Below are 24,084 nucleotides of genomic sequence, written 5' to 3' on the forward strand. Positions count from 1 at the left end.
ACAATGTTGAGTTTACAGGAGGGCATCTTATTATACATGACCCCAGTCTGCGCAACTTGCTCTTTCACTTTTTTTTTTTTTTTTTTAGAGAGGAGAGAGAGAGAGAGAGAGGGAATTTCAATATTTATTTTCTAGTTTTTTCGGCGGACACAACATCTTTTTTCGTATGTGGTGCTGAGGATTGAACCCGAGCTGCACGCATGCCAGGCGAGCGCACTACCCCTTGAGCCACATCCCCAACCCACTCTTTCATTTTTTAAAAATCTTTATTTTTTATTTTTTTTCCTCATCTTTTCAGTGAGACCTCCCTTTCTAAAACTGTAGTACACTGGCCACACACACATTTTCTTTTCTTTTTTTTTTTTTAAGAGAGAGAGAGAGAATTTTAATTTTTTTTTTTTTGGTTTTCGGCGGACACAACATCTTTGTTTGTATGTGGTGCTGAGGATCGAACCCGGGCCGCACGCATGCCAGGCGAGCGCGCTACCGCTTGAGCCACATCCCCAGCCCCACACACACATTTTCTATACACATTTCCTATCTTCTGTCCCTGTTTCTCTCCACTGCACTTCTCATGTTCCAATACACTGTGTAATTTACTACTTGTTTATTTTCATATTTCTGTCTTTCCCCCACTTCCATTCTCCAGAGTTAGCTATCCATCTGCAGAAACTTTTGTGTTTTGTTTCTGGAGTGTTCCTGGTGCTGGGACAGAGCTAACATATGCTAGGTGTTAAATAAACACTCTGAAGGGATAAACAGGGATCCAATAACTCAGGCACTGGATCTTCACCCATTTAACAAAAGTACAATGGCAGACTTCTTTCAAAAGATTAATCACCTGCCTTCTGGAAGATCATGATTCCAAGCTACCAAGGAAGGACTGTTTCTCCAATGTGTCAATTACACAAAGATATAATTAATCCAAATGTGTTAAATTTTATATACTACTCAAGATAATACCGATAGTCATATATAAGTTGAACTTGAGAACCAGTCTTCTCAATATCTCTTACTTTTATTCACCCCCAACAAAATACCCTCTTCAATTCTTTGCTTTGAAACTTCAGTGCCAGCTAGTGTTCATCCCTCACGATCTCTATATCCTTCTAAGGTCTTTTCAGTTTCTTTATACCTGTAGTTAACACTTATTCCTCACTACTCAGCCTTTCCAGAGCTTTATGTTCTGGCTTCCCCTTCTCCATGCCCCCTAAAGTCTCAAAGACCACAATCCCATAGAACAGGGCCCCATTCAGGTGCTCACCTGCTTATGTCTGCCTGCTGTGAATCCCTGCTTTCCTGCTTTCACTATTGGCTGCCTTTTGCTCTTTGCTCCTATTTGAGATCTTCTGAATCAAGAAAGCTTCACAAAGCACAGGCACCTTTGTACTAGTTTACAACTAACTGTGTGGAATTTTGCTAACTCACTCCCATCTTTACTCTTCACTTCTCCCTGCTCCACCTTTTCTCTGGGTACATGATTGTCTGGTTCATCTACTTTTATGACAGTTGAGTACCAATTAATAGAAATATTGTTTCCAGGGCATAAGTTGCTCAAGAACTGAATTCTGTGTTGTTTTCATGTTAGCTGAACAGTAGAAAGCTAAGAGCATTTCTAGCCAGTTTCCACCCATGACTGAACTTAGAAAGCTGCTAACTAATATGCATCTAATTATATAACAGAAATTGCACTAGGTCTAGATATGCAAAAGGGAGTCAGATAGGCTCTTGGGGAGAGTTCAGCTTACCAAAAAAAGTAGACAAATAAACCAATAGTTACAATGTACTTGGATAAGTTCTCTGACAAAAAAGAGCACAGTGCTCAGGAAGAGATATAACAGACAAGTAACTTGGCTTAGAAGGGGAAGGATCGGGGTTGGAAAGGAATGGGAGGCTTTTTGAGGGATTCCAGGCCTAAAGAGAATCCTGAATTAGAAATAGAAACTACCAGTGGGGAAATTCTACAGGGAGAATTCTGAGCTTCAAATGTAACTGGAAAATAGAGAATAAAGAAGGCAATGTGAGGAAGGCTGGCTCTAGAGGCACTGAGATTTCTAAACGAGTGGACTGGTTTTCCTTGTACAGTTCCATGGTGACATGTGATTGCTAATTATATATCTTTCTATTCCCTCGCTAAGCAAATATCAATGTTGATTGACTTGAATAAAATGACACAGTATTTTATAACAGTGGAAAATAATAGAATGGAATAAATGACCAGTAAAGTCCATCAAAGGTTGGCAAACAGTCAAATATAAAAGCTTCCATTGCCAATTCTTCTGAACTCCACAGCAGAGCTGGCTTAAACAAAGTTAAAAATTAAACATAGGTAAGTTTAAAATGTAACTAGAATGAAAATTTTAAACAGAAGTTGAACTATGGGAATGGATACAGCCAAACTACCCTATACAAAAAGCCTTGCCAAGCAAAACTGCTGTGGGTCTAATATGGTAACTATCTTTTAAGAGACTATAGTAAATAGGAAAAAATACATGTTCATAAATGTCCTCCGTAAAATGCAAATGAGAAGCACCATGCTCTGAGACCTCAAAGATGGGAGTGGGCATGGTGGTGCACACCTGTAATCCCAGCAGCTTGGGAGGCTGAGACAGGAGGATCATAAGTTCAAAGTCAGCCTCAGCAACAGCAAGGTTCTAAGCAACTCAGTGAGACCCTGTCTCCAAATGAAATACAATAGGGCTAGGGATGTGGCTCAGTAGCCAAGTGCTCCTGAGTTCAATCCCCTGTACCAAAAAAAAAAAAAAAAAAAAAAGAGGTGGCATTTGAGGAGGGTACTGGGGAGGGAAATGAATTAAGACAGGAGTCAGGAATAAGGAATAATATAAATCAAGATATAAATGTAGAAAAGTGAATAGGGCACTCTGGCAAGTCCAGTTCAGTTTGACTAACTATAGTAGGAAATAAAGTTGAAACTGAAGTCAGATAGTTGAGTGTACCAATTACCAAGCTAAGGAGTCTAGACTATTCTGCGGGTAATAGGAATCACCGAAGACTTTCAGCAAGAGAGTCTCAAATATCAATCTAGCAATTACATGTAAGAAAGAGTGAAGTGGTGAGCCTTGTTAGGATCACTCAGTTGTCTGATTTTATAAATATTTGCTGATGCTCACCAAATGCTAGGTGTCAAGAGAATGGAAGGTAAATAAAACAGGACTTTTTATTTAAGATGCTCTGAGTTTGACAAGGTGACAGACATATATACAAATAACAGTGTCTTTGTTTAAAAACAGTAAAGGAGTCCAAAGCATAGAAGGGCTAACTACCGAGAGGATTTGGAAAGGCATCATGAGATGACATTTGAATTGATCATGAAAAATGAGTAAAAGTAACTACATAAATACATGTGGACAAAGACCAGAGGGATTATAAAAGATGAAAGCATATAGTAGGGAAATTATGGACAGTTTGGTTTTAAAACTTCATTTTAAGAATTGTTATTGTGGGCTGGGGCTATGGCTCTGTGGCAGAGCACTTGCCTAACATGTGTGAGGCACTGGGTTTGCTTCTTAGCACTGCATACAAAAATAAGCAAATAAAATAAGGCATGCTGTCCATCTACAACTACAAAAAGAAATATTTAAAAAGAATTCTTATTGTATATATTTAGGAAACAAAAATAGAAAATAAAAGATTATAATGGAAGATGGTATATTAAGAAAGGTTAGCATTTAATGCAGAGGAAAGATTGTGGCCACAAGAACACAATCTGAGATAATAATAGTAGCTAATATTTATGAGACCTTAATCGTACATGCCATGCTTTATGTTAAGTATTTTTCATGGATTACCTAATTTAATCTCAATATCACTCTTTGAGTAAGTGATTTTATTAACATCCCAATTCTAAAATTAGAAAACTGAGGCTTAGAGAAACTAATTAACCCTTAATTAGTCCAAAGTTTTTAATTCTGCATAGGATGACAGGACATTAAGGGTTTAAAACCACACAATAGTTAATGAAAAGTCAGAAATCAAACCCAGATGGCTTAATTCCAGACTCACAGTCATAATGACTACACCACCCAGAAAAAACAGATACAGAAGTAGAAAGAACATAGAGAAGAAAGTTGAGATAAAAGGCAAGAACTTTAGACTTGCAGCAGGATGTGAAAGTCTTACAGTAGTATCATTTTGTTATACATAACCAAGAGCTCTTGAAGAGCTTATTTTGCTGCTGAAAAAATACAGAATACACCATTTCTGACCACTTTCATTGCTACCAGCTTAACCCCAAGCCACCATCTTCATTTATTTATTTTTTATGTGGTGCTGAGGATCGAACCCAGGGTCTCGCACGTGTGAGGCAAGCACTCTACCACTGAGCCACAACCCCAGCTCCCCAAGCCACCATCTTTCATGAAAGTTACTAACATGGCCTTACTGGATCATCTTGCCTTTTTTTTTTTTTTTCTTTTTAGTAGGGGGTGGGGATCGATGCTGCTCTTCTTATTGAGGCTTATCTTTTTTTTTTTTTTTTTTTTTTTGTACTGGGGACTGAACCCATAGGTGCTTTATCACTGAACCACATCCCCAGCCCTTTTTTTTTTTCTTATTGAGATAGGATCTTGTTAAAAGTTGATTAGGGCCTCACTAAATTGCTGAAGCTGGCCTCAAACTTGGATCCTCTTGACTTAGACTCCAAAGTCTCTAGGATTACAGGTTTGTGCTACTGTGCCTGGCTATAAATATGTATTATCTGCTTTCCTAGGGCTATCTTTAATACTGTAACCTCCCACCCTCTTGTGTCCACTACCTCCTCCTGTTTTCTCAATTCCCCTTACTCTAATCCACTTTTATTCTACATCACTTATCATATTCTAACATACCAGAGAGTTTACTTATTGTCTGTGTTCTTGAGAAAATATAAGCTCCTCAGGAGCAAAAATCTTTATTTACTGATATAACTCAAGCACATAATCAATTTCCAAGGTGATATCCAGTAGGAACTCACAACAGGAATAAACTGCAAATGTCCTAACATGCAGGCATGGTGGCACACACCTATAATAATCTCATTAATTTGGGAGGCCAAGGCAGGAGGATCATGAGTTCAAAGCTAGCCTTAGCAACATAGCAAGATACTGTTTCAAAATTAAAAATTCTGGGGATCTGGCTCAGTGGTTAAGTGCACCTGGGCTGAATCCCCAATACCAGTATTAATTAATTAGTTAACTCACCTTCAAATTATCAAAATTGTGATAAACTAAAATAAATAAATAAATAAGTAAAGCCCTAAAGCCAGATGTAGTGACACACGCCTGTAATCTCAGAGACTCAGAAGGCTGAGACAGGAGGATCTCAAATTCAAGGCTACATTCAGCAACTTAGTGAGACCAGGTCTCAAAACAAACAAAAAAAGACTGGGGATGTAGCTCAGTGGTAAAGCATCCCTGGGTCAATCCCAAGAACCCCCCACCCACCCAAAAAAAAACCCTAAAAGATATTAAGTATTGTTTACATTGTCCAAATTCTCACCTAAAAATATTTTAGAATGCTATGCATAGTTACCTATTGCTACATAACAAATAATCCCAAAACTTAAAACAATCATAAGCATTTATTATCTCAGTTTAAATGGTTTGGGAATTTGGGAGAGGCTTAATTTGATACTTCTGGCTCAAGGTCTCTCGTGAGATTGTAGTCAAGATGTAGGCTCAAGCTACAGTTGTCTGAAGGCTTCACTGGGATTGGAGTAACCACCCCCAAGATGGCTCACTCAACGGTTAGCAAGTTGGTGCTGGCTGTTGGCAGGAAGCCTCAGATGCTTCCCACATGGATTCTCCATTGGGTTGCTTGAATGTCTTCACAACATGGTGGCTGGCTTCCTTCAGAATGGGCAATCCAAGAAGAACTAGCCCTATGAGTCATGCGCTATCACTTCCTTATATTCTAATGGTCATACAGACCAAATTTGATAAAATGTGCAAGGGGACTACACAAATACATGAGTATTAGAAGGTGAGGATTGTTAAGAGCCAACTTAGAGGCTAGAAGTTATAACCAGTATTTGAATGCTGGGCATGGTGACATGCACTTGTAGTCCCAGATACTTAGGAGGCTGAGGCAGGAAGATCTCTTGAGCCCAGGTATCTGAGGCAGCCTAGGGAACATAGCAAGACTCTGTCTCAAAAACAAACAAACAAAAAAACAAATAAACAAACCAGTATTTTGAAAATATTTTGTGTTCATTTTTTTTCAGTACATTCATGCATTGATTAATGATGGGGATACATTCTGAGAAATGTGTCAGTAAGAGAGTTCATATTGTATAAACATGAGAATGCACTTACACAAACTGAGATGGTAATGCCTACCTACATACCTAGGTTATGTGGTATATACTATTTTTTACTTAAATGTTATGCAGTATGTGACCCTTATATACAATATATCTATATACATACTATACTTTCTATCAACTGACATACTTCTAGATTAAAAACTACATGACATTGTAATATTAACTTTTTTTAAACCCCCTTTTTGTTTTTGAGAGACAGCTTACTATGTTGCCCAATGTGCCCTCAATAGCTAGGACTATTGGTATGTTGTATCACCAGGCCAGGCACCAATGATGTTGATTTTTTTTTTTTTTCAGTGCTGGGGATCAAACCAAGGGTGCCTCACTGATGCTAGGCAAGTGCTTTACCTCTGAACTACACCCCCAAGTTTTAGAAAATGAAATATATTCACCAGGTGTGCAAGTGCTACTCAGGAGGCTGAGGCAGATAGATTGCAAATGAGGCTAGTCTAGGCAACATAGTAAGACCATGGATTTTTTTGTTTGGTTTTTTTTTGTTTGTTTGTTTGTTTGTTTAAAAAAGGCTATGTAATCCCAGTGACTATGGAGACTGAGGTGAGAGGATAGCAAGTTGATGGTCAGCTTCAACAATTTAGCAAGGCCCTGTTTCAAAATTTTAAAAAAAGGGGGCTAAGCACCCCCAGTATTAAAAAAAGAAGAAAAAAAAAAGGCTGAAATATAGCTCAGTGGTAGAGTGTCTGCCTGGAATGTGTGTCCCTGAATTCAATCCCCCATACAGCAAAAAAAGAAAAAAGTAAAAATTTAAAAAATAATATTGATTTTTTAACTTTCTTAAAATATCATACCCTACCACTTTAAACTTTCTGTTTTCTATACTAGTGCCAATATTTTACTTCAGGAAAACACTAAGCCAGAAAAACTAAAACTTACACAATGTCCTGTTTATTTCTTAAGTGAAACCAAATTAATTAATTAATCAGTTTATTGATACTGGGCATTGAACTTTGGGGCACTACCACTGAGCTACATCCCCTACCCCTTTTTATTTTTTATCCTGAGACAGGGTCTTGCTAAATTGCTGATACTGGCCTCAAACTTGCAATCCTCTTACCTCAGTCTCCTGAGCTGCTGGGATTATAGGCATGTGCCACCCCATCTGGTAGTGAAACTGAATTTAAATACTTCAAATAAAAGTCAGATATATTTAGGAAAGAGTTGGAAGAAAATAAACAAATCATTGTAATTCTTAGGAAGATAGGTACAGTTAATAATTGAAAAAATTGGGCTGGGGTTGTGGCTCAGTGGTAGAGCGCTTGCCTAGCATGCGTGAGGCACTGGGTTCAATCCCTGGCACCACATAAAAATAAAAACCAAATAAAATAATTGAAAAAATATAACTGAAGTTAAATACTGAACAATGAGATACAGAATGAAAATATTTAACAGAATAGTAACTTATTTTATGCTACATACAGAAAAAATTTTCCAATCATAAAATGGTAGCATTAATACTTAGATACTGAAGAGGTATTTGTTAGAAAGGTACAATACTGACAAGTGGCCAGATTTGAAAATCATTGGAAGATTTTTATAACAATTATTTTCAAAAAGACAATAAAACAAATAAAAAGATTTATTAAAAATTGACTTTTATTTGATCATTGCCAAGGAATTGTTATCAAGCCTATGAAACTGAGCAGGAACAATTTCCAGTAATATGAGTTGTCTCACACTGGTGGGAAAAGAGGCTCCTTGCCTTGGGCTCATCCAAAATTGACCACAATGTCCAGAGTGGATTCACAGATCAGAAGGGTAGTTGAATAAAATATTCTTTAAGGTTCCTCTAACCCTTAGATCAAATACCTTATCTCTCAATAAAGGAATTAGAATTGATGCATTCTAGTTATCAACAAATATAAAATTCTTTCCTATAAGTAGATTGCTTCTTTCTGTATTTTATTCCATTTTAATCAAAACAACATTAGTCAAGTGTCCAAAAGGACCCTCTGTACAATGAAACCCATCCGGTTGTTACCAATGAGTCAGGCAGTGCATGTTTTCATTCTCCATTGTTTTAGGCATGACTTAACTACAATAATCACTGCACAAAGAAAGCTGTTGCTATTGAGGCCTCCTTTTTCACAAGTCACAAAGCCTTTTCTTACCTGTCCGTTAAGAATCAAAATCCTATGTATGATGTATCAAAATGCATTCTACTGTACATGTATAACTAATTAGAACAAATTTAAAAATTATATATTTAAAAAAAGAATCAAAGTCCTTTAGATAAGGCAATACTATCAATCCAGAAGGGGTTCATTGTCTCCTAATAAACAAATAAAATGAAAATCTGAAGTGATAAATTAGCTTTACCTCCAAACCCCTATCTACTGTGGGAAGTACTTATAAGTAGACCCCCTTTTCTGCTGTTTTGCTTTCTACAGTTTCAGTTATCCACAATCAATCATGATCAAAAAATATTAAATGGTAAATTCTAAAAATAAATAATTCATAAGTTTCAAATAATTTTATTATAGTATATCATTATTATGATTTTTCTATTTTATTATTATTGTTGCTAATCTCTTACTGTGCCTAATTTATAAATTAAACTTTATCACAGTTAAGTATGTGTAGCAAAAAACAATACATATAGGATTTGGTACTTTCTTTTTTTTTTAGAGAGAGAATTTTAATATTTATTTTTTAGTTATCGGCGGACACAACATCTTTGTTTGTATGTGGTGCTGAGAATCAAACCCGGGCCGCACGCATGCCAGGCGAGCGCGCTACCGCTTGAGCCACATCCCCAGCCCCTAGGATTTGGTACTTTCTATGGCTTCAGGCCATATTAGGTTTACAAAGTATCTCCCCTAACCCCATGGATGGATAAGAGGGACTACTGTATTTACAAAAGAGTAATTGCCAAGAATCAGTATCATTAGGAGCTGCTTAGAGTTTGATTATGAGAAGTAAAAAATTATTTTTCCCTTCTTGTTATCAACTGAAAAACAACTACTGCTTCAACTATTTTATTTACTTATTTATTTTGGTACTGAGGACTGAACCCAGGGGAACTTAACCACTGAGCTACATCCCCAGCCTTTTTTTTATACTTTAGAGACAGGGTTTCACGGAATTGCTTAGCACCTCACTGTTTACTGAGGCTGGCTTTGAACTCGTGATCCTCCTATCTCAGCCTCCCAAACCACTGGGATTACAGGCGTGCACCACCATGCCCAGCATCTTTTTACACTTTTGTGACTACAAATTAAACTTTTCTCCAGGAGTTTCCTTGGATTCTAGGATGAGATGAGCGCTATCTAACTCTAAGCATGTAATCTTGATATTTCTATTAAGTTTTCCTCTTAAAAACACTTAAATTGTGTGTATCTCCCCCGATATAATAACTCAAAACAAGAGACAATTCAAACTGGTACCTCTAAACACGCCCTCCACCCTCTGCTTCTACACATATACACAGAGAAATTAAGTGGAGTCTCTTGTTGATCTCCTGTTTCTTTAGTGGCACAACTTTCCTATAATGTAACTCATTTTGATTATCTTTAAATGGCCCTCTCAAGCTTTCTATATTCTACCCTTTTATCAAGAACTGATGATTCTTCCTTTTCAGTTTTTTCCCATCTTTTCCTTTTAGTCCCACTGCTGATACCTAAATCCTAGCCTTTATTACTTTAGACTTGAACTGTTATGGTCCCTAAACTGGTACACCAGTCACCAAGATGTTACTGTTCTCAAATGCACACCTCATCATGTTCCTAAAATGCTGTTTTCATTGTTCTCCCACTAAGTGGTAAACCACCATATGACAGGTGTTTTGAACACTAATTACTTAGCACAGTACAACCTGGCATACATGTTTAATTAACAAATGTTTGTTGAATGAATTAACAATATATAAATGATGTCACTTTCCTTAAACCTTTCATCAAGTTCCCACTATCCACAACAGAAGTTACAAACTCAAATATCTACAGAGGCCAGGCAGGAAACACAAACAAGTAAAAGTATGTTGTTTTAACAACAGGAAGTGATAGAGTCTGTGGCAACTGGAAAGCACATGTCCCCATCTAAAGGAGCAGTTTCTTGCTGTTACACCAATTGCTGCCATAATGGAAGATAGGCCCCTTATGGTCAAGTCTTCTCATTTTTTCCAAGTTAATCCAAAGCACATCTGCTGGTTTTTATTTGATGACAACTAATTCCACCCAAAATCCAAAAAAACCACCATGTAGATCAAACAAAACACATTATGGGGCCTGGTATTGTAGCTCAGTGGTAGAGCACTTGTCTTGCATTGTGAGGTACTGGGTTCAATCCTCAGCACCACATAAAAATAAATAAATAAAATAAATGAATTGTGTCCATTTACAACTAAAATAAATAAAATAGAAAAACCACATTATGGGCCAAATCCAGCCCTCAAGACCCAAGTTAATGACTTTGGTGTGCAGGATAAGACAAACTCCTCCTGACATTCTAAGTCCTTCATGAATGAGTTCCCAGCCTACCTTTCCGAATTCGTTTTGCCCATTCCTTCTATACAGGAACACCCTGCTCCAGTGATTTCTCAGACTTTAGCATGTATCAGAACCTCCTGGAGGGCTTTATTAGGCTGATTATTATTATTTTTAAGTTCCAGGGGATTGAACCCAGGGCCTCCTACATGCTCAGCAAGTGCTCTACCACTGAGCTACAACCCCACCCCTTGGCTGGCTTGTAAATACATAGAATGCTGGACCTCACTGCCAAAATTTCTGATTTGAAAGGCCTAAGATGGAGCCTCTAAAAATGCATTTCTAACAAGTCCTCAGGTGATGCTGATGCTACTGATCTGGGGACCATGCTTCAGGAACCACAGTTAAACTGCCCTAATTAAACTACTCCTTGTCTCAAGCACTCAAGGAATTTTACTTCCACTGTTCTAACTACCTTCCTAAATAGGCTTCCCTCTTCCTTTCAATCCACCTCCCTCTGTAAACTTTCTTAGACTATAACAGTCTTAAATGCCTCTAAATTCCTGTTGCACATGAGGTCTATGCCATCTCCCCTTTATTAATCACTGTTTATTGTTAAGTGTGTGTGTATAGGTGCCAAAAGAGATTATGTATTCTCAGAGATCAATGTCTTAGTTGGAGTCTTATGATTGTGAGCAATTTGAGAGACAAGGCCCTCTCTTGTCCTGCCTCCCTTTATCCCTCAAGCTAACAAACAGTCTTATGGAGCGAGTACTCACTTCTTAAATAAATGAAACTTGAGGGATCCAAGTAAATACAAGTGAGTCTGAAATGTGGGTAACTTTTCTTATAGAACTGACTTTGAATTCCAGACAAATGGATTTATATCACATGCCAAGGTTCGGATGGATAATTTGCATATTTTGCAAACAAAATGCAAGGAGTTAATAATTATCTGTGCCACTTCAATTTGCATATAAATAGTGAATGTTAATAATTGATCTAAAATTGATAAGATTAAATTCTTGATCCCCCACCCTATTATAATAATTCCTTATAATGCCTCTGTAGGGCTATGAACTCATCATAATATACTGATATGTCCATTTAAGAAAATTATATATTTTTAGTATATGCAATAGAAGTAGAATGAAAGTAAATCCCATGACATTCAGAAAGACTGATGAGCCCCATTCAGATATAGTTTGTATAGTATTATAGGATTCTAGAGGCTGTGTGAAAACAAAATTAAAAACTGTTTATCTAGTCTTTTTCACCTACAGAGTATCATCTGTTATCAAGTAATTTCAAAAATGATTTACAAGGAGAAATTGGTCTCCAAAGGAAATCACAGTAAAATCACAGATGACTTTATAGAGTAAACCCAGTTTTGGAACTACCTGAATAATAATTTTAATATATTATAGTTCTTAATTCTAGACATAGCTTGTTGAGCAACTTCACACTTGATGTAATATTATCATTGGGAAAGAAAACTGATATAATTTGGCAAAAGATAGGGAATCCAAGACAAAAACAAAACAAAAACTATCATCCAAAAACATCTTACATACATTTATGGATGTAAGCTAGTAGAGGTATTACCTTGTGTCCAGATACCTGGTCTACCTACCAGGACCATAATGATCTTGTCTGCATGAAGACTCAGTCAATATACTCCACATTTCTATGTTGACCAGGAACTACAAGAATCAGGCAGAAAAAGAATTACAAACCTATGTCAAGGAATCCCTAGGTGGCTTATTCCAAGTTTAAAAGCATTAGAAAAACAGTGAAACAAAGCAAATACATGCAGTAAAATAGTCCCTGAAACTTCATAGTAAAGCTGCCTACCATCAATTGAAGAAGGAAATGCTACCAGATAAATGCCACCAGATAAAATTGAAGAAGGAAATGCTACCAGATAAATAGCAGCTTCCTAATGTACTATCTGTACCATCAGTTGTTTCTCACTAAACAATAACTGAATAATAACACTCAGTTCTTTGGTAGGGAATGTGGAAATTCAGAAGACTGTTGATTCTAGAACCACTTCTATCAGAGTAAAACATCTTGACATTTCTCTTGGCCATAGTCAAGTCACAACAGTTTTATCTACAAAAGCAAAGCCTATAAAAACATGTGTGATACAATAAAGTACTTTAAGTATTATGCACATATTACAAAGTACTCTTGTTACAGTAAAAATTTTATGTTTACAAATGAATCTGTAGGCCTACCTTCAAGCAAGTTTTGGGCTTCTATAATTTTTTGAATGAATTCTAAATATACAGACAATGACAGAGGATGCCCTACTCTTTCTTCTCCAAGTTATCAATAGGTTGTTTTTATAGAACTTGAGACACACAAAAATAATCGTGACTTTATAGATTTCATATCAGAGGTAACCCTTCAATGTACTGTAATTTTACTCATGGACCCATGAGAAATACAGGTCAAAATGCACCAGAAACGGTGAGAACAAGGCATAATCATGCTAGCAGATGCCAGGTCTAAGGTTTTCAGGGCTCCTTACCAAATCAGCGAGTTTCCTCTAATCGCAGAATTGAGAAATAAAAACTACGTTAAGTGAAAAAAATAAGGGAAGGGGATTATCAAAGACCTCAAGAAGGGGTATAGGATTCAGTTCTCCTGGGGAAATGGAGGAGGATCTACAATGACGTTTTAAAGAAATCCGAAATGTAATTTGAAATAGAGAATACCGCGGAGCAAAGCTTCAACCGCAAGCCTTAACTACGAAACTGGAAGCCAGGATACCCATCTTCCTTAATGACTCACTGACTAACTCTCACTGAATGAAGGTATAATTGTAGAGCTCCTCCCCTGACAAATGAGAGTCCTTTCCGAGGTGTAGTCAAGATTTGGGGGCGGGGTGGGGGTGAAGCAAGAGCTTTCAACTTTATGCAACTTGCAGAAAAAGAGACTGCGAACGAAGGCGGTATTGGCTAATGGTCCACAGGACCCAGGGAGCCCAGGATCCGCCTGGCGACCCCACTCCACGGCACCCGGACGCTCTGTCCTGCGGAGGATGACAGCCTCGCCACTGCCCTAGGAAAAGTCCTCGATTGCCTCTCAGAAACGTTTGGCCTGGGACGTCCGCTAGTGCGCCGTCCTCTAAGGAACCTGCAAGTTAGAAGCCAGGAAACGGAGAAAGATTGCAAGAGTAGCTGAGGAGCAGCAAGGTCGAGGGCAAAGCAGCCGTGGTCGCGCAGGCTGCGGCGTAGAAGGTTGGCGAGAAGGAAAACTGCTAAACCGCAGCCACCACTCGGGCTACTGCGGCAGGGCGGACAGACCCGACGGGACCAAGCCTCTAGAGGCGAGGGCGCCCCAACCGCCGCGACGCCCACGACGCCCGGCCCATAGGATTCCGTGCCACCGCCCAGCGCTGCCGCCGGCCGTGCCGAGGACTCAGCCCGAACCCGGAGCAGGCGCCGCCGCAGCCACACGCACACTCACCGCGCGCGCCGCCCTGGCGCGGCCGCCCGCCGCCCTCGGCGCGATCTCCGCCCCGCCTCCTCGCGCGGCCGCGGCGCGGCCACGTCACGGCGCGTGCGCTCTTCGCGCGCCGGCAACTGCCTTGTGGACGTTACCCTCTCCGCGTGCTGGTTTCCTTGGAGACCGAACCGGCCGGGGAGGCCCGGACAGGCAACGACGAGGCTGAGCTCCTGGAGAAGCCAAGATGCCGCCGAAGAAAAAGGACAAACGGAAAGGGCAGGGCAAGGGCAAAGGCAAAGACAAAGACTCTAAGTAAGGAGCAGCCGCCCTGGAGTCCCCTCTCCCTGGGTGCCCTCAGGGGATTTGGAACTGGCTCCCTGGCTGCCGCCCACTGGCGAGTGCGTCCCGCTCTGGCTCTCCAGGCTTCTAAGGACAGCGCCTACTGTTGATTCTAGCTTAGCCCCAGCCTGAGAGATCTCTGCTAGACGACTAAGATGATTTTGAACATCTGGAAGATGTTCTGGTCTGAGTGGTCAAAGTAATTCCTTGTGCCTTTTCAGGAATCCCGATTGGTTCGAGGAAGAATCTAAGCATTTGACCAGTTTGGGTAACTGTTTAGATTTCCCAAAACTGATGAGAGACGGGTAACGAATGCTCTAAGCACTAACCCCTTCCAAGCTTGAAGTTGCTGCTAGATTGCCACCAGGCCTATTGGGTGACCTCTGTGGCTTCTAAACATACTAGAGTTTTACGTGGTGTCCCACCATATATGGGACCACAGGAATACCCAAATTTGTGATGTTTATGGAGAAACTTGTTTGGGCGGAAATGTAGCTCAGTGGTAGAGTGCTTAGATGGCATGAGTGAGGCCCAGGATTCCAAAATTCCAGGGTGATAAAAATAAAATAAATATATATAAAAGAATTTGTTTAAGAGAGTAACTCATGTTTACTACAGACAATTTGGAAAACATGGAGGGGAGTGGAGAAAACAAGATAAAAAAAAAATCAGGGCTCGAGTTGGGGCTCAGTCGCTGAATACTCGCCTAGTAGATGTGAGGCACTGCATTTAAAAAGTAAACAAAATAAAGGCATGCTGTTCATCTACAACTATAAAAAATATTTTTTTAAAAAAAATCACCCATGGGGGCTGGAGATGTGGCTCTAGCGGTAGCGCGCTCGCCTGTCATGCGTGCGGCCCGCGTTCGATCCTCAGCACCACATACAAAGAAAGATGTTGTGTCTGCCGAAAACTAAAAAATGAATATTAAAAAAATTCTTTCTCTCTCTTTAAAAAAAAAAATCACCCGTAATCCCATCATCTATAGATAGTTAACTAGTACTGTCATTTTGTGATAGCCCAATTATTTGTAGCTTTTTTCCCCCTTTGTATTAATGCAAGTGTTCTTCTACAGGGTATTTTTGTGTTTTGTTTTTAACAAAACTTCAGAGTTTAGCACTTTTTAAAAGTGCCAAGGCCGGGCTGGGGATGTGGCTCAAGCCGTAGCGCGCTCGCCTGGCATGCGTGAGGCCCGGGTTCGATCCTCAGCACCACATACAAACAAAGATGTTGTGTCTGCCAAAAATTTAATTAAATATTAAAATTCTCTCTCTCAAAAAAAAAAAAATTAAAAAAGTGCCAAGGCCTTATCACATCTGGTATTCACTATCATTTGTTTTCAGGTTTTGGCCATATGTCTGCAGTACACATGCAAAAAATTTAGGAACACAGAGAATAACAGACCTTTTTTTTCATGGATGTTCCACTGCCCATTGTTTGAGAAACCCTGCTTTCTTTCTTCAGTCAGTGTTAGGGGTATCTACTTTAGAAGTATCTAATTTCTTACACCAATACTATGGTACCTTCTGGGAGCAAGTAAATGATTGTAGCAAGGCAGTCTATCCCTAATGCTGAAAAGAGAGATCAACAGCTGTAACAGCCTGGTGTAGGGGGTTGGAGATGGAACTGGCCTTAATTTGAAGAGAACAAAAGGTAGAGGCGAAAAGGTACTGAGGACCAAGAGTTGAAGAATGTATAATGGAGGTGACAGTATAGAAAAGTCCACTCACGTGTGTGAGAATGTTTAGAATTTAAATACAGGTGAAGCTTTTTATATATTATCAATATATTTATATATGCCTACCATGTAAAAAGGGACAGTGTTTTGTTAATACTCATACAATAAATATTTTAAAAATCTCTCCTTTTATTGTGTTAATTTTTAAATTCATTCATCCATTCATTCATTCATTCATCTTGGAAGAGCTGGGGATCAAATCCAGGGAAGGCCTATAAAATCAGTCTCTATTTTTAAAAAAATATCCTCTTCACCTTTGTATATACATGATTGTGATTTGTATCTCAGGCATTTTTAAACCCTGGTGCACTGTGGTACCAACTTGTAGAATATTTAACATTCTTGCCCAAGTGATTTGATCTTTTGTTCAAGGCCCAGCCAAAACAACAAAAGTAAAACCCCAAACACCCCACCTCCCACTAGTGGGGTGTTGTTTTGGGTTCTTCGGGGGGCACGCTACAAATGTGCCCTTAGAAGAAAAGTAACAAAGTAGTAAGAACCAAAGTTCACAGCCAAGTGAATAAGAATAGAAGAAAATTCAAATATGAGAAAATTAAAAGAAAAATGAAAAGTTGTAGAAGCTTTATGAAATGAATTTGACTTCTAGTCTTTAAGAATTATGCTCCAAAACACTCTTCTAGAAAGAGGTACCTCTTAATTCTCAAGTGAAAATAAGTGTGTGTGTGTGTGTGTGTGTAATATATATATATATATATATATATATATATATTTTTTTTTTTTTTTTTGCAGTTGTAGATGAACAGAATGCCTTTATTTTTTTAATGTGATGCTAAGGATCAAACCCAGTACCTCACACATTCTAGGCAAGCACTCTGCCGCTGAGCTGCAGCCCTAGCCCAATTAAATATATTTCATTCATTCAACAGTATTTGCTTGTATATATACAGTGTCAAACAAAATAGAATACTAATATAGTAGAGAAATAGTTATATACTTTTAATGTTCTCTTCCTACACAGGAAGATGATAAGACCAGAAGATACTGTGGTGGAACAAGCCAAGGCCAATGCCTCTCTTTGGGAGGCCAGGTTAGAAATCACTGAACTCTCTAGGATTGAGTATCGTGATACTTCTCGGAGACTGGCCAAAAGTAATGAGGACTTAAAGAAACTGCAGTACAAAATGGAAAAAGACACCATGTCCATATTAAGCTACCTGAAGAAGCAGGATCAGGAAAAAGATAATATGGTAGGTAGATAGAAAGCCTCCTGAGCTTCATATAATACCTCTGTGATTATATGTTTCAAGGATTTTAACATTTTGAAATTGTACATTGTTAAGACATTACAGTGAGCTTTTTAAAATATATATATTTTTTTTTACTCGGAAAATTATATTTTTATTTGTAGGAAACCCATCTCCTCTTACAGACATATAAACATTTCCTAATCATCTAATATTTATGATGCTATAACAAACTCTTGGGTAGTTTATAAAGAACAGAAAATTATTTCTTTCACTTTTTGGAGGCTGGAGTTCAAGATCCAGATGCTAATGGGTATGGCTTTCCAGTGGGGGCTTGGTTTCTTCAAAGATGGTGCCGTGAAGCCAGGTTCCCTGAAGGAGAACACTCTGTTTAAGGACAGCAGAAGGAGGAAAGAAAGCTGGTAGAACTCTGCATGAAGCCATTTCATTAGGATCTCAATTCTATTCTGGAGAAAAGGAGCTCTTATGATCTAAGCATCAAAAATATATTTTAATATTTCTAGATTTGTTCTAATTAGGTGTATAATGCAGTACAATACATTTTGATACATCATATATAAATGGAGTATAACTTCTCATTTGTCTGGTTGTACATGATGTAGAGCTACACAGGTCATGTATGCATATGCATATAGGGTAATGTCCAATTTATTCTACTATCATTGCTACCCCCATACCCCCTCCCCTTCCTTCACTCCCTTCTGTCTAATCCAAAATACCTCTATTCTTCCCCCACTTCTTATTGTGAATTAGCATCCACATATCAAGAAAATATTCTGCCTTTGGTTCTTTGGGATTGGCTTATTTTGCTTAGCATAATATTCTCCAGTTCCATCCACTTACTGGCAAATGTCATAATTTCATTCTTCTTTAAGGCTGATTAATATTCCATTGTGTATATATACCACAATTTCTTTATCCATTCATTTGATGAAGGGCACCTTGGTTGGTTCCATAGTTTAGCTATAGTAAATTGAGCTGCTATAAACATTGATGTGGCTGTATCACTGTAGTATGCTGAATTTAAATCCTTTGGGTATAAACCAAAGTGGGATGACTGGGTCAAATGGTGGCTCCATCCCAAGTTTTCTTGGGAATCTTCATACTGCTTTCCACAGTGGTTTCACCAACTTGCAGTCCCACCAGCAATGTATGAGTGTACCTTTTACCCCACATTCTCACCAACATTTATTGTTGCTTGTATTCTTGATGATTGCCATTCTGACTAGAATGAGATAGAATCTCAGTGTAGTTTTGATTTGAATTTCTCTAATTGCTAGAGATGTTGAACATTTTTTCATATATTTTTTGATCAATTGTATTTCTTCTTTACAGTGAGCTCTTAACTCTCTTTGAAACAAAACTTTTTCAGAGTGGTTTTACTGTTATTGATATTTATTTTGAATTCTTGTCCCTTGTTTTCTTGTCTCAAACAAATAGAAAGTGATAACCACAAGGGAGCATTATGAACACTTCATTTTGCACTGGAGAATGGAACACAAGAGCATTTTACTTTTGGCCACATCCCCAACCCTTTGTAAATTTTATTTTGGGAGAGGGTCTCACTAAGTTGCCCAGGCTGACCTTGATTGCCACCCTCCTGCCTTCCAAGTAGCTGGGATTACAGGCATACAACACCACACCCAATATGATCTCTGTGTTTTGATGCTGATATTTAGTTTTATTGATTTGTTAAAATTCACTGATAATCCATGATAGATTATAAACCCAGCAAATCTATCTCTATCTCTCTCTCTCTCTCTGCCACTTGAATCTTTTATCTTATTCTACTTTATTGAAGTGTTGAGAGTAAAGCTATCATTTTAGATCTGAAAGAAAAAGGGAGAGAATTAAGATTATGGAGCCACTATTTTGTGCCAGGCACTATGCTGGCTACTAATTATCTCCTTTAATTCTTTTAATAACCACATGTAGCCAAAATATTGTTATGTCCATTATATAGACAAAGAAATTGGCTCTCAGGACAGGTAAGTTGCCCAAGTCACAGAGCTAGTAGGCATTAAAGGTGGAATTTAGGTGTAACTACAAATTTTCTTTCTGCTTCTATAAACTGCTTGGAAACCCAAGGAAATTTCCACTGTGTTGAGGATGTAAGCTTCCTTTACATAATATTTTTGTAGTTTTTCTATTTGTGTATGCATACCGATAAATAGGACATTCCATAGTCATTAAAATGTATATAAATAGTATCATATTGTACAGATCTTTTGCAACTTTTTGAGACAGTTCTTGCTGTGTTGCCCAGGCTGGTGGTAAACTCCAGGCTCCTCCTGCCTCAGCCTCCTCAGTATCTAGGACTATAGTTGCATGCCACCAAGCCTGACTCAGCATCTTGTTTTTTTTTTTTTTAACTCAACATTGTTATTGTGATATATTCACAAAAATCACATGATTCAGTTTATTTTCTTAAAATTTATTAATAGGTATATTCTATTTTTTTCATTCATTTTAACTGCTTTATAATATACTATTAAATAAACCAAGATTTATGTTTATCCCCCATTGGTTAGTTAAACTCCCATTTTTTTCACTGTTACAATAAACATCACTGTTACAATGAACATTCCTGTATATGTCTGCCTGAGACCACATGTGGGGGATTCTTTAGACTAGATACCAGGAAGTAAGATTTTAAATTATGGGGTGAACTCAGCTTCAATTTCACAAGAGTTTTTTAATTTTGTGAGCCAGATGCCATGGCACAAACCTGTGAGAAACTAATGTGACTCCATTTTTAAAAAATAAATAACAGCAGCTTCTACCTCAAGTCCTGTCCTAAGGAAGGGGGCGTGACCCTTGTCCTTGGAAAAACCCACAGAACACTCCTAAATACATACCCACCCTGCTGAGTTGTTTGTAAATAACAGGAGAGGTCTGCTGTGCCAGGTGTCCCTGACTCAGTTAGGCTAGGTGAGGACCCATGGCAACCCCCTAGCAACCTCCAATCAGCATGAGACAGGGAAAATACCTGGAATGCCAGATGACCCCCAAGTAGTTTATGGTGGTTGATAACATGTTGGGAAACCATGTAGTTTAGCACGTACACCCCTCATGGCCTAAACCAATCAGTTCAAAGGAACCCCCTTGTACTAGCCAATCACCCCTAACCAACTTGTTCCCGCCATTGAATGTGCTAATCAATGTTAAGAGTTGTTTGATTTTCCCGCGGTATGGAATGATTTGCTGTGCGGTGTTGTGAAGCATAGAGTATCCCCCCCAAAAAAACCTATAAAATCTCACTGAACAAAGGACCAGGACTCACTCCCTGGGACCGCTGCGTCGGGAACGGTTGTGAGTCCAAGCTCGAGCTTGCAATAAAGACTCTTGTGTGCTTGCATTGGATTCGGCTCCTGGAGGTCTATTGGGGTCCCATGAATCTGGCATAACACCTGTAATCCCAGCAATTTTAGGCTTAAGGTAGGATGTTCACAAGATTAAGGCCCATTTAGGCAATTTAGCAAGACTTGGTCTCAAAATTTTTTTTAAAAAGCCTGATGGGTGGGACTGGGGTTGTGGCTCAGTGGTAACACACTTGCCTAGCATGCCTGAGACAAATAAATAAAAATAAAGATTCAACAACTAAAAAAAAAAAAAAAAAAAGCCTGGTGTGGTGGCACACCCCTGTAACCTCAGGGTCTGAAGAAGCTAAGGCAGGAGAATTGCAAATTCAAGGCCAGCTTCATCAATTTATCAAGGCCCTAAGCAATTTAATGAGACTGTCTCTAAATAAAAAATAAGGGCTGGGGTTGTAGCTCAGTGTTTGAGCGCTTGACTAGCACGTGCGAGGGTTTGATCCTCAGCGCCACATAAAAATAAATAAAAGGTATTGTGTCCAACTATAACTAAAAAAATAAATCTTAAAATAAGTAAATAAATAAAAAGGGCTAGGGATGTATCTCAGTGGTTAAGCCCTCCTGAATTCAATCCCTGGTACCAAAAAAAAAAAAAAAAAAAAAGGATTGGAATAAAGCTCAGAGGGAGAATTCTCGGTTCAACCCCCAGTACCACACATGAAAAATTATTTTACCCAGGGCCTGTGCATGCTAGGTAAATGCTCTACCACTGAGCTACACCTCCAGCCCCCACAAAGGATTAAATCTGAGCTCCAGAGGTGTTATACCAATTTATATTGTCACAAATGATGTATTACCCACGTATGACTCAACCCTTGGTATTATATTTAATAGTTGTTGCCAATCTTAAGAGTGTGAATTATTCTATCATTGTTGTTATACTTTGTATTTTCCTTACAACTATTCAACTTGGACATCTTTTATATGTTCCTTCATCCATTTTGCATGTACATGAGTGCACACACACTGGGGATTAACTGAACCCAGGGCCTTACACATGCTAGGCAAGTACTCTACAAGTGAGCTATACCCTCAGCCCCTTCAGTATTTTTTATTGTTTATGTTTTTGCTTCAGTACACATAAATAAACCAGAGTGAAGCAGAGCAAGGCTGGCTATATAAAGATGACATACAAATTCACGTATAATTCCATAGTTTTTCAAATGCCACCTTTTCAGTGATAAGACATCTTATCTCCCTGTATAAATATTAAAACCAACCCTATTCCAGCATTCTCTAGTCTTATCACTTCTTTTTCTTTGTGACATTTATTACTTTCCATCTATTAATAATGCATGTCACTTACATATTTGTCTATTGTCCCTTTTTCTAATTAGAATGAAACCTCACAGAAGACGACAACTTAGGGCCTCTTGTTGTTGTTAAGGATTATATCACCTGAGCAACAGGGCCTAGCACATAGTAGCCATTCAGTACATTCTTTTTTGCTATGTATGAATATACTAATACTTTGAATTGTTATGAATGTACTGATGTTTTTAAAAAGTTAATAGCAATAACAACTAAATTCAAGATGATATTGAAAGTACATTAGAGAAGTCAAACAACTGAACATTTATATGGATTTTACGTATTTTATTAAAGTCTAATTTTTTATGCATTTTTTTACATTCTCAGACAACTTCTGTTTTAAAAATTACTTTTTGAATAGTAGGTGTTATATACATTGTCCCCCTATAAAATATTATTCTAAAGTAAGTTTTTTAATCAGCCATACAAATAGTTTTTGAAACTAATTAATAGATGCTCTGCATCCTACATTAGTTAATTAGTATTGGTTTGTATTTATCAGTATCACTTACTTGTATTTTAAGATTGAGATCTGCCTCTGTATATCAGAGGCCAGCATCTTGCTGTAGCAAATGTGGTTTCTTACAATCATGGGTTCCCATTAAAACCAAAGAAACTGGGGCTGGGGATTTAACTGAATGGTAGAGCACATGCTTAGCATGCCCCAGGCCATAGGTTCAATCCCCCAAAACAAGAATAACAATAATAAAAACAAAGAAAGTATATTGGGAAGAAGAAAAAAATCAGATTAAATAAATATCAGTTAATTAGCTCTCCCATAGTTTCCATTTTTTTGTTTTTAAGATGAGGTCTCACTATGTTGCCCAGGCACTGACCTTGAACTCCTTGGCTCAAGTAATCCTCCTGCCTCAGCCTCCCATGTAGTTAGGGCTGTAGGCGTATCTGGCTTCTTCCATAGTTAATTATTATCTATTTTGCAGTATTCTATAAATGTGTTATTTTCTGAAACTCTTTATAGTATTACTTCACATTAATTATAGAAATATTAGAAATGAAATTTTTCTTATGAAATGTGTTTTGAAAACAATTTTGTCTTGAACAAAACTAGGAGATTTTCTCAAAGACTGGGTTTTTGTATTTGAGGATTTGTTGAATCAATCATAAAGTAATCTTATTAAGTGTCACACCTGTTCTATGTGACTTGGGACTGTTCCAATATATTTTTTAAATTTCTAGATTTTTCTTAAGCTGCTCTAAGATAATATTTTATAATATATTACTTCTAAATCCTCTGATTCTATAACCATATCAATGAATCTTTAGTTTAAAAAGCTACTTAGGTTCCCAACTGAAATGGACTAGCATTCCCTAGAGAAGCACTTGGAACTAATTAGAAAAAACTATTGATTCCAGGATTTAGGTAGGATGTAAAAGATAACCCTGGAATATCTTATTGTGCCAGAAAGTGAGTAAATGTTAAAGTACACAAAGGCTAGCTTGAAGAGACTACAATTGGCTAAATCTGAGACAACCAAAACAAACATTGGCAATAATAGATTGTAACTTATTGAATAAAAAAAGAATCCTAAGTCTACACTATTAACCAATACATACATTAATAAATAAGGGAGGGGCCTAGGGATGTAGCTCAGTGGTAGAGTGCTTGCTTAGCATCTGTGAGGCTCTGGGTTAGATCTTTAGCACCACCAAAAATGAAATTTTAAATAAATAATGATGGGGTGGGAATATAGCTTAATGGTAGAATACTTGCCTAGCATGTTCAAAGCCTTGAGTTTGATTCCACAGAACTGCATAAAAAAAACAAAAAAACACCAAACAACCAAGTAAATAAAGGAGAGGGGAAATTTTTTCTTACATAGAATGCCAATTAATACATTTCTAAGGAGTGATGAAGCTA

General features: G+C 38.0%; 2 protein-coding genes across 14 annotated transcripts in view; one reads left to right on the forward strand and one right to left on the reverse strand.

Annotated features, from left to right (window-relative positions):
- ENTPD5 (ectonucleoside triphosphate diphosphohydrolase 5 (inactive)) overlaps window positions 1-14,331 on the reverse strand; it is a 40,689-nt gene extending 26,358 nt beyond the window's left edge. For 7 of the 12 annotated variants that reach the window (XM_081289495.1, XM_081289494.1, XM_081289492.1 and 4 more), the window contains exons 1-2: window positions 14,239-14,330; window positions 12,367-12,464 (exon numbers count right to left, since the gene is read on the reverse strand). The gene's annotated coding sequence lies outside the window, so the exon portion shown is untranslated. The other 5 variants (XM_081289493.1, XM_081289497.1, XR_014021407.1 and 2 more) reach the window with 4 other exon arrangements.
- A 63-nt stretch (window positions 14,332-14,394) lies between these two features.
- Window positions 14,395-24,084, forward strand: part of BBOF1 (basal body orientation factor 1) — a gene marked incomplete at its 3' end in the record, with an annotated part of 40,536 nt that continues 30,846 nt past the window's right edge. For both annotated transcript variants that reach the window (XM_081289465.1, XM_081289464.1), the window contains exons 1-2: window positions 14,395-14,529; window positions 17,274-17,502. In XM_081289465.1, coding sequence (XP_081145591.1) covers window positions 14,462-14,529; window positions 17,274-17,502 — 297 coding nt within the window. In that variant the 5' untranslated portion in view covers window positions 14,395-14,461. The remainder of the gene's footprint in view (window positions 14,530-17,273; window positions 17,503-24,084) is intronic.

Source organism: Spermophilus citellus (assembly GCF_964194105.1).
Source record: "Spermophilus citellus genome assembly, chromosome: 4".
NCBI classification, from domain to species: Eukaryota; Metazoa; Chordata; class Mammalia; order Rodentia; family Sciuridae; genus Spermophilus; species Spermophilus citellus.